Here is a 12,133-nt window from a genome sequence, read left to right as displayed (position 1 = left end):
ATTCACAGTCAATCTTATGAATATAAAAGAATCAGTAAGATAAAATTAAAGACCATTTACTTACAATGGAGTTTTAACAGAGGACTGAGCAGGGTGTTGGTTGAACAAAAGTTGGGGGGAAATGTAATGGATATGGGATGCCATTCCACCAATGATGAGATCACCTCGCTCATGCCATTCATGTGGAATATACACAGCATTATTTCTCAAGCAAGTCACATTTTGAACTTTGCACACCATATCTGAAAGCAGCAGCAGCAGAAGAAGAAGCACCATTCTGAGAGCACAACTCCCCCTGAACTTGGACTCTCTTGAATCTTTCAGTCTGCAACATTCATGTTAGCATTAATACTCTCATCAGCCTGATTTAAACAAGATGCCTTGGGTGGCAACAAACTCTGCTAGTGCAATACTCAAAGGGATGTGAATAAACCTTACCATAAGCCTCAGCAGCATTATGGAAGCAAGGCTTACAATGGCATGGCTTGAACGCCAATTAAAAAACAGCAACCTGATTTTCTATACAAAGAAAGAGGAAAATTGATCAAAATGGCAAAGCCCCGCCTCTCTCTTATACCTAATCTTAGCAGTCTATAGATTGCTGGAGTACGTACAATCATTTCATACTCAGGTGTTGAATTTTGTTTTCCTAGCTGCCTTCTTGCAAATCACTGGAGATTAGGCCATGCCTATCGAGTATAGTGATTTAGATAATTGAGGGGAAGACATTCACTTCTGTGATGGAGTAGGAAGAGGTCTCAAACCTCCCCTGTCCAAGTGGGAAATCGACAGCTGCAAAATTATTGAATGTTGGTTATCTGATTTGAAATTCTTCTGCAAAAATCTTGCTGGTGAACAAACAAAACTCACTCTGTGAAAGAACCTCAATATTTATTTTTTAAAGAATGAAATGTTGTTGTTGTTGTTGTTGTTGTTGTTGTTGTTGTTGTTGTTCTTGTTCTTGTTCTTGTTCTTGTTCTTGTTGTTCTTGTCTATTACCTGTGCTTCACCTTAAGGTCCCAGGGCAGGTTACAACAAATAAAACACAACATTAATATTAAAACACAATATTAAAGAAAATTTAAAACAGTTCAAAACAACATAAAGCTTCTCTCTCTCTCTCTCTCTCTCTCTCTCTCTCTCTCTCTCTCTCTCTCTCTCTCTCTTTTGGCTAGTCTAATAGGCAACCATTGAAAGTGTCACACCATCTGACCCATGTAATATTAACTACTCCTGTTTTTCTCTGGATCTTTAGAACAGTGATAGAAAAGATCCAAACAATGTCAACACACAGGAAGTCTGGGAAATAAAACTCTAATAACATGCTTATATAGAGCTCCAGAACAATGTAACTGTTGCCATTTTCTAAAACTATCCAATCACTGAACGTCACTTTCAATCCTTCATTTGCATACAAACTATCCAATCACTGAACGTCACTTTAGATCCTTCATTTGCATAACTATCTACAATATCCCCCTGCTGGCCCAGGGTGAGAACTTCAGTACATAACAGTAGCCATGAATGCCAAAACCACAGAGATAGTTTTGGCCATGATGCATTTTTTCATCTCCACCAAGCTAAGCAGTTGGCTCCTTACCTCTCTTGCCCTGACCTAGCCACTGTGATCCACACAACGGTCACCTCCAGGCTTGATTATTGTAACTCACTCTACATGGGGCTGCCCTTGAGACTGACCCAGAAACTCCAGAGGGGGCAGAATGCCGCGGCGAGACTCCTTTTGATGTCCTTGCCATAGGATCACATTCACCTGGTGCTGTACCAGCTGCACTGGCTCCTGGTGGAGTACAGGATCAGGTTTAAGGTGCTGGTTTTAACCTTAAAGCCCTATATGGCCTAGGACCCTCATACCTACGGGACAAGTCCCACGGAGGACCTTATGGTCTTCAAATAAAAACATCTTGGAGATCCTGGGCCACAGGGAAGTTAGGCTGGCCTCAACTAGAGCCAGGGCTTTTTCGGCCATGGCCCTGATCTGTCACAAGAGACTAGGGCCCTGTGGAACTTAACATCTTTCCGCAGGGTCTGCAAGACAGAGCTGTTCCACCAGGCCTTTGGCCAAGGCACAGTCTGACCCCCTCTCCCCTTCTGTAATCCTCATAGAACTCTAACCCAATGATTGCCATTAATTTGATTCTGAATTGATTTTAGAATGTATTTCAATTAACTGATTGTGATTTTATGTAAACTGTGCTATTTTTACTGTTGTTAGCTACTCTGAGCCCGGCTTTGACTAGGGAGGGCGGGATATAAATAAAGTAAAATAAATTATATTATTATTATTATTATTATTATTATTCACAGAGAATATGGTGCCAGAACTTGTTTGTCAGAGAAGGCAAGTTGCCTCATTAGGCATTCCAATGAACAGCAAAGAACAGAGGAAACACAAGAGGAGGGAGGTGAGGAGAATGTAGGTGAGGAGAATGTAGGTGAGGCTTCTGTTGTTCGCTTTGACTATGGCAGTGTCCCGGTGCTTGATGAAGATGCCCAGCACCAGAGCTTTGCCCAGAGCCTGTAGAAATGCAGAAAAAAATGAAATGATGGCCAAAGTGTAATCAAAAGCTAGGAAAACTGGTATCTTTGAACACAGTGATCATAGCCTTGTTTGGATGGTTATCTTCTGGACAGCTCATACAAATTTCTGGAAAAATATACAATGTATGATAATTTAAAAACAATATCCAGTGATCTATGTCCACCCAGCTCCACCGACAGCCCAGGAAGATGATATATTAAAATTGTGCCCTTTAAAGTTGCATCTTGAAAGCAAAGCTGTGAAAATTACTGCATATCTGTGTAATAAAGAATATCCCTGCTTACACATCATATTGCAACAGGCCTCAGAACTATTTTGTGCTCAGTCTATGTGAAGTGGGTGAAAAGAAGGATCAACCGAGGGTTATGCAAGACAGGAGGGTGATGGGTGGAGTGGCTAATCAGCACAATCTCTTTCTAGCTATTTTTTCATTGCTAGCTCATTGATTTATGACAGCAAAAACTGAAGCTAGCTTTGGTTCTCAATTAATATTAGTAGGGGGCAAAGTTCTCCAGCCATCTCCAGCCCACACTGGGTCCTGGATAGGAAGGTACTGAGCTAACAATGAAAAAATAGCTAGAAAGAGATATTCCTAAGAATATTTTTAGAGTTGAACCCACCCCAACCTTTCCCCTAATTTGCTACAACTGGGGGCTGTTACACTCTTCCACCTACGTAAGATGTATTGGACATTGTTTGCTATCAATTTTAGTATATGTGCTGCCGAAGCGAGGACATTGTTTGCTATCATACTAACTGCTTAATGGAAACAATTCTGGAGAGAGTTCTAATGTTATTAGGAGGTAGGGACACTGGATAATATTGTCTTACCACTTTAGAAACAACACATCTGATCTGAGGCAATCTGACATGGTTAAGAAGCTCCCTGTCACCAGTCTTTCACTCAGATAAGAAATGCAATTAGGGTGTACTAGTTCACCCTATGTGTAGATGATTTTGAAGCTCTCCAGAATTTTTCCATTGCCTAGACTGATCTGCTAAAAATGTCTTATTGAAAGTGATGTTAGATCTTATCCACAGTTTCATTCCTTCACACAGTCCCAATTCATATAAAAGACACATGTTCCTATATGGAATAACAAGAACATAAATGATATGCTGAATCCTTCTATTATTTATATTTTTTCAACTTCCTGACTAGGAAAGGTGCAATGAGACTGTTAATTGTCAGCAAGGCCAGGTAGCCTAAGACCCAACAAAAACTTCTGTCATTTATATCTTTCTCCGTATCAAAAGTTCTCTGTTGTTTAACTCAGGCCTCATCACAATAATGTAGCATTTAGGGGAAAAGATGCAAGCCAGTAATCCAGCACTGGAAGCCAAGATGGAGAAGATCTCCACAGCCACCATGTATTTTCCTCTGGTGCTCAGGTAAGTTGGAATGAAGGAGAGCCAAACACTGCAAAAGACCAACATGCTGAAGGTGATGAACTTGGCTTCATTGAAGCTGTCCGGCAACTTTCTGGCTAAGAAGGCCACAGTGAAGCTGACAATGGCCAGGAAACCCATATAGCCCAAGACACAGTAAAACATGACGACTGACCCTTCATTACATAGAAATATAATTCCTTCCCTCATTGAGTGCATGTCCACATCAGGGAATGGAGGAGAGATTGTCAGCCAGAGTGCACATATCACTACTTGAGTTTTAGAGGAGGAAAGGACTATAGAATAAGCCAGTCTTTTCCCCACCCATTTCCTGATACTGGATCCTGGCTTAGTAGCCATGAATGCCAAAACCACTGATATAGTTTTGGCCAAGATGCTAGAGAGGGCCACAGAGAAGATGATGCCAAAAGCCGTTTGTCGGAGAAGGCAGGTCACCTTATTAGGTTTTCCAATGAACAACAAAGAACAGAGGAAACACAAGAGGAGGGAGATGAGGAGAATGTAGGTGAGGCTTCTGTTGTTGGCTTTGACGATGGCAGTGTCCCGGTGTTTAATGAAGATGCCCAGCACCAGAGCTGTGATCAGAGAAAATAAAAGTGCAGTGGAAGTTGAAACAATCGTCAGCACTTCATCAACAGCTAAGAAGTTTGGAATCTTAGGAATGCATAGATCCTGGCCTTTGTTTGGATAGAGATCCTTTGCGCAACTTGCACAATTTTCTACATCTGAAAAGAAGTTAACAAAATATTGAACCAGAATAGTTCCAAATATTAAAATCTGTATCAGCAGCAGTCCACCAAGCATTATATTTCACCATGCAAATTTTGATACCATTCTGCCCAAGATTCCGACAAATCCTACACATAATCTGGAATTTTCAACAAAAGCAGCATGTTTGTCCTAGATGTACAAGCATTCCCTCATAGCCTGCTGTTAAATACCATAGGTTCTTTATTAGATATATTAATCAGCAATTACAGGTTGTAGAATGAGTGCCATCCCACCAAATCATACTCAAAGTAGTCCCACTGAAATAAATAGACTTAAGTAATATGAAATAAATACATAGATTGATTTCAGTGGGTCGATTCTGAGTATTACTATTGCCCAATACATTTTAATACTAGAAAATCCTGATCCCTTATTTTTTAATCCTGAATAATAATGGCATTTTTACTGGCCCTCTTGTTAATGCCATAAAATCTTTATGCGAATGTCCATAGTGATTCTTATATAATTACAGTGGTATCTTGGGTTACGATTCTTCTCTCACATGCTTGGTCTGAATGATTTCAAAATAACAATTCATTATCCTCCAAGTATAAGTCCACTTTCTAGTGTATTGAAATGTGCCAAAAATGTACAAGCATTCTCATGGTACTTGATATTTTGTCTTGAGCAAGCCTCCTTTTATCATCCTGAACTACTTTTGCAAAACTTGAACTTTCTCTGTTTTATGTCGTCTTTACCCGAGTTCCTCCTCAGTTGCTGGAAATTCCTTAAGTCTCATAATTTCTTCTCAAGGTCTCCTTCCTCTTTGACATTTGATCCTAGTAAGAATGTCTCTACTGCATGCATTTCTTTCTCTGGATCGTAAGTGTTTTTCAGGATACTTTCTCATACACAAAGCAATTGATTTTTGCAATGTGTCTGATACTTCAGCTAGAAGCTTTTCCATTATGGGTTGGATTGAGATTCATGGTTTATCCAAACTTCCTCTTCTCTCCCAATACCAGAAATTAAATATACCATTAATGGAAGCTCCTTTTATGGATTCTAAATCACAGGTTCGGCCATTATTACACTATGCTAACTGTGAATTTCTTTGGGTTAAAATGTATTATATGCACAATATTTTCCTATATTAAGAAACTGTACCTAAATGAACACTGAGAACAATGTACAACATAATTTTAAAAAATGTGCCAAGTTAATTATAACAAACTTGCAAAACAGTCTCTCATATTTTACTTCAGTAACTTGGGCAATCTGGTCTACCATGAAATAGCATGTCCTACCCTTCTCGTTTGAGACCATCCCATCTGGACATGGAGCACAATCATAGCAGCAAAATTTCTCTCCTTCTCTCTTTTTCTTCCCATAACCAGGTTGGCAGATGCCATTACATTCTGAAAGGGGTGGCACCTATCCAAAGATATTGGAAATTTAGCACTGAATAAAGTTAAGGGAAGAGTTTAGTATTAAATAGTTTGTAGAATTCTTCTTCTATCTGATAGCTCTCATGCTTTAAGCAATATAACACAGGGGACACATTTCTTCTGTATTCAAACTCAGAAAGATTCAAAGTTCTATACTCAGTCTTACAAATGGATTAAAACTAGATTTGCATTTCATTGAATGTTACAAACTGAAGGCTTGACTCATAAATCTCACATAAAGTAATGACAGGAAACATCTATTTTCTGTAATACATGTTAGGCCCTGCCAACATTTTGTTGTCATTCCTTATTTCTTTATACCTTTTTATACTGCTCTATCAGGCATTGTCCTCTCTTGGTGGCTAAAAAACATACACCATAAGCAAATACAATTTCAATAAAACAATATTATATAAAACACAACCTACAACCTATAAATCAGCTTATACCAGCAGCCAGGTGGAACGGAAGCGTTTTCATCCTATTTCTGAAGGACAACAGTGACAAAGCCAAATGAACATCTCAAGGGAAGTATTTCCATAGACCAAGAGCCACCACAAAAAAGTCCTGTCCCTAGTAGCTGTGTATGTACAGAACTCATTTAAAGAGTAGCCTAAAAAACAGAACCACCAATAATGATCTTAAGGAGTTGGGTGTGCTCACGTGCGTAAAGAGACTTCTTCAAATGATAGCTTGCCACCAATGAAATATTCACTTTTCATATAAAAGCGAGGTATAATAAATAGTAGTAGTAGTAGTAATAATAATAATAATAATAATAATAATAATAATAATAATAATATTGCATTATTATCCACCTGAGTCAAACTTCTGTGCCATTCAATTCTGGCCTCATCAATGGTGAATTCTTTCCCAGGAGGAGCCTGAGGGTCCAGCCTTCCCACTTTGATTCTGACATAGGATTTATTTGGGAATGTGATCAAATTTGTAATATCAAATCCAGCGTCCAATTCTCCATGTTCATTCAATGTAATTTCATCTCCAGCACTGTTGTTGAATGACATTCCTTGAAGAAATGAATGGAGCTAGGTGGAAAGTAAAAGAGAATCAAATGGACTAACAAAAATAGGAATTGGTTATTGAAATAGCTTTCCTAGATGGATTTTACTTATTTTTCTCTTTCAGAGAACCTTTACAATTCACAATGCAAAGTTTCTGACTTTCAGTAGCCGACAAAGGAAAAGAGTGGAAAATCATGAATCAATTTAAATTCAGTTGAAGTTGCTGTCAAAAGAACTTTCAAAAATAATTATAGAGGACAAGTTAGGGATACACATTATCATCTGAAGGGAAGGGAAGAATCCGAAAAGCATGACAAGAGCTGGGTTCTCATTTTCTCTAGAAATTGCTTTGTTAATGGAATACTGGTATCTCAGAACTGTCAGTACAGAAACATTACCTTCCAGGGTTCCACTTTCTGATAAAATAGCTTGTCTCCACCCTCCATTTTTCTGAAGTTGGTTTTAGTTGAGGAAGTCATATGTAAGGCTTGTGCCAAAGCATAAACTGCATTATAGATACTGTAGCTGTGGCCAGTCATGCTCATTTCAAAAAATGGTGCAGGAAGGCTCTCCAGCATCTCCTCCCCAGTACATCTGTCTGCTGGCCCAGTGGAATTTGAAAGTGAACAACTAAATGCTTGTTCCCAGAAATCGTTGATAAAACCATCTTCATCTGCCCATGAAAGATTTATATTCTTAAGAAATTCTTTGAAATCCCAAAGCTCCTTTGCTTGAATTGAGAAGCAGATAGAACCATGGAACATTTGTCTATCAACCTCTGTAATCTTTTGAAAGGTATACAATGTAAAATCAATTTGGGCTGTTGTAATCCAAACCTTTTCTGGAGATAACATCTTTTTATACTGTGGGTTGATTTGTTGAAGTATCTTGACTACTCCTATAACACCTCCCAACCATCGAACAGTTGCACTTTCTCCATATATAATAACTGCATTTGCTTTGCTTTTCATGAAAGTTGGCAAATTATTCAGTAGGTCATCAACCATCTCAAGTCCATTACCTGAGAAATATATATGTTTTTGAACTCTTTCTGTGAATGCTGAACATATTCCATGCTTGGAAAGTATTGGCTCTATGGTCTGCAAGAATGTTTCTCCACCTTTGTCGTTTATAGCAATGAGCCCGACCCATTTCCATCTGAAATGCAGAAGTAACTGGATAATTCCCTGATACTGAAGGCCTTCGTTGGGAACCATGCGGTAAAAGGAAGGGAACTTTATCTGATCAATGGCTGCTGGTTCAAATGAACCATATGAAATCTGAAACAACAACCAGACATTTTAGAGTGGTATCAATTGTCCATAATCCTTACATATATTATTCCCCCCCCCTTTACACCTCAATCCTATAAATTTCCAACAATTTAAGCAAAACTCTGCATTATTTTATAGGGACAGACAGACACACCCACTCACTTTTGCCCACTCATATCACTTTGTGCAACAATTCCCCTTACATACAATAGAGTTAATTTAATAGAATTCAGAAAGCCAACTTGCCCTTATCATTCACATCTCTGATTATCCACATTATACCCCCCCCCCATCAGTTCCACATAATTCAGATTTTACTTTTCCCCATTCAAGTTCCTACTGGAAAGAGAGTGAATTATAGTGGAAGATGAAAGGAAATCCCTCTTATCCCCAGGCTCAAATCCTACCTGTGGAATCCTGTAAAGACCTAAGATGTCTGCCAAGCGTGAAGAAATATCAGAATCAAGTCCTCCGATTACTCCTATTACGTTATTCTGAATGCCACATTTGTAGTTTGGAACAAAGTGATGTGATTTAAAGAGCAGGTCCAGAGTGGAACGATAGGTCATCCTTGAATCAGAATAGCTGTCGTAGATGTGGAACCCAAGAGTGACATTGGGCAGGATCCTGGGATTATCATTGATCTCATCAACAGCAAACACCAAGGCCAGGATGTGCTGGTAAAACTTGGTCACCACTCTGCAAATAAAGTGGCTGGCTATTTCATGGGACTTTTGAACAGTACACAAAGTAGTTTTGTCTCAGTAGTGGTCTACTCTAATATGAACGATTAAACTGTCAGAGTATACATATAGGATACAACCAGCATAATTAGTCATTAAAGAAGCGCTATAAGAAAGGCAGAATTGTGCTTTCATAAGGATAGGCCCGTTTTGAGCAGTGTGTAGCTCAAATCGGATTTTTAATCTCTCAGCAGATATAGACTGTGTAGATGTCTATAGAGAATGGATAGATTGTCTTGAATTTCACTTCACGAGTGCTGTCCATTTTGTTCTTTATCACCATTGTGCTTCAACTACAAATGCCTACTGAAGCATGCTACAGTTTTTTGGAACTATTACCACATTTGGAGAGTTCCTGAGCCTGCAAAAACTTCCTCCAGTACTGGATCTCTGTGTGTATTTTTAGAATCCAGCTTTTTATAGGTTGAAACCCAGAAGTGTACATAAAAGGAATGTGATAAGCTGCTTCATATTCAGCACACCAATGTCAGTATTTTCTTTACAGGCTGCCAGCTATTCTCTAGTGTTTCCCAGAAGGATATTTCCTAATCATATTTTTAAAAAACCAGGGAATGAACCTGGGACTTTTGGCATGCACAGCCTGTGCTGTACTGCTGAGCTGTGTTCTGCTCTGTAAAGGAAAAGTGTTATATTTTTGCTCTCATTCCCAGTTTTCCCTTAGCAAGTCGTTTCATTAAACAAATGCCGGCTCCCTTCTAGGATGCTTTAAGCCTCTCATTCTGTTCTACAGTGCATCCCTTTTTCTGGTAACCACATTCTATTGGAGATTTAAAATGAAAAGATAGTATGAAATAATATATGTGTATTTCCTCACTACATCTTACTCTTCATAGGTTGAAAGCCTAATGATAACCTGTAGGTTGAAAATTTAGGAGATGGGCATTTTAAGCCAAGTCTCTCTATGTGCAGACATTTCAATGACTCATCAATGATTAACCATCAACCTCACACGCTGATTTTTGCTGGAAGTCACTGATTATTAGGAGATAATATTAGTCTGACCCGGAGAATATGGACAATTAATTCATAATTATTATTAAATCCACTGCCCAATGTTTAGTATGAATAACTCAAACTAGCTAACAGAAACATTATTTTATTATTTTCAAAACATAAACAGGATTATTATTTCAATTCAGTACAACTAAGAAAATTCACAACAGCCAAAACTAGTTTAATATATACATTTCCACAGGAAAAGATTGACAGCAAATATCTCAGGCAGAGAAAGTACCAAAGAATCATTTAACCCCAAGGTCCTTTTTGAAGAGGCAGAGAATACACTATTAATAATAATTAATAATTACACATTATGTGTTATAAGCCAGATGAACAATTTTGTAGTCTTATTACATTTTATGCAAGAACCCATTGCACCATTTCAGTACATTTAAAAAGATCCACAGCACATCTCAGTTGAAAATAAAATTGCACATACTATAATGCATGAAAAAGAAGAGGCAATTTAGAGTTACTAAGTGTTCGGGGCAGGTGGACATTCTACAGATTTGATGCATTTACTGTAAAGCGTTATCTAAAAATGGTACACCAGAAATTTCGACAGAGTGAAAAAATGAAAATTATCAGGGATTTCAGGAGTACAAAATGCAAAATCATTTTAAGGGGTTTGAGTGGCAAAATTAAACTTGGAGGAAAAAATGTATGAAATTAAACCCACAAGAGGATAATAAAACATTCAACTTTTAAAGGACACAGCAAGTTTGATCTTGTCAAACCAGAATGAACCTTAGATTGCAATTTTAAATAGAACAGCCAGCACATTTGGCCTCATTTGTTTGTTATCATCTGAAATACCTTGGCGTCTGCATGTTGCTCATTTTATGTGTCATCCACAGTTTTTTCCTCATCTCATCACAATATAATTTTTAAAACTGTCCCCCCCCTTTCCTTCCTTGCACCTCCTAACAAATAAAGCAGGAACGTTGGGAGTCACAAGCTGGTGAGTGAGGAAAAAGCTAATGGCAAGAGTCAATAGTTGTTAGGGCTACACCTTTCTCTCTGTCTCCCTGTGATTTATTTCCCACCATCTGCTTTCTCCCATTCCTCTCTCCCTCTCCCTCTCAGCTGTCTCACTTCCCCACATGCTTTCTCCTCCATGCCACCCATATGCTATGAAGCTGAGGGCCACGTGAGGCCCATGGGGTAAAAGTTCTCCACTCCTGAAATAAAGAACTATAAAGCTTTAACATGTCTGAAAATTTGGGTGAAATACAAAAGCTGCCCCATACTCCCCTTACATAATGGAAGCTCTCAGAGGCTATGTATTATAACAAAACCATAGAGCAATTGGATCATGAAAGGCTAATGTTTCCAAATCTTCAACTGATAGTATAGGTATAGTCTAAATATACAGGCATTTGAGTTTTTCATTTTCTTAACGTCCAGCCAGCCAGCCATGCAGAAGCAGGTCTATTTCTGGTTTTAAACAGTAATCAAAGCTATTTGCAGACAGCCACACTAATAGAAAGAATTGATCAAATGAAATCAAGGGAAATTTCCTTACGATGGGGTCTTATTGGAGACTTGAGAAGGGTGTCTGTTGAATAAGCTTTTGGAGAAAACATAACGCATATGAGAAACCATCCCGCCAATGAGGAGATCACCTGGCTCATACCACTCATGTGGAATATCTACAGGATTATTATTGGTGAGCTTAACTGTATGCACTTTGCACAGCAAATCTGGGAGCAGCAAAAGCAGCAGCAGCAACATCCTGTACTGTAACTTCCCTTGGAACACAGGAATTCCAGTTTACAATATTAACTGGTTGATCACTGTAAGAACAGAATGCTGGACAAGAAGGGCCTTTGACCTGATGTGGCAGAGCTGCTATAATGTCAGGATCTTATTACTACAAATGGGCTGGATTTGAAGATCAGTTGGATGGCATCTGGCTCTGCCAAGGAGCTGCTCAAAGGGACAT

The 12,133-nt window shown here is 38.6% G+C and overlaps 1 protein-coding gene across 1 annotated transcript; it reads right to left on the bottom strand.

Moving 5' to 3' along the window:
- Positions 1-3,793: 3,793 nt before the first annotated feature.
- LOC310692616 (vomeronasal type-2 receptor 26-like) lies at positions 3,794-11,057 on the bottom strand (the record flags this gene model as incomplete). The annotated part of the gene is made up of 5 exons (XM_083473561.1): positions 3,794-4,695; positions 6,959-7,175; positions 7,988-8,431; positions 8,833-9,124; positions 11,005-11,057. 5 exons carry the CDS (start codon positions 11,055-11,057, stop codon positions 3,794-3,796), a joined length of 1,908 nt encoding a protein of 635 aa, XP_083329687.1.
- Between the last annotated feature and the right edge of the window lie 1,076 nt (positions 11,058-12,133).

Source organism: Podarcis liolepis, assembly GCF_965112155.1.
Source record: "Podarcis liolepis genome assembly, chromosome: 13".
NCBI classification, from domain to species: Eukaryota; Metazoa; Chordata; class Lepidosauria; order Squamata; family Lacertidae; genus Podarcis; species Podarcis liolepis.
Note: the sequence above shows the minus strand (reverse complement) of the source record. Positions and strands in the feature narration are given on the sequence as shown.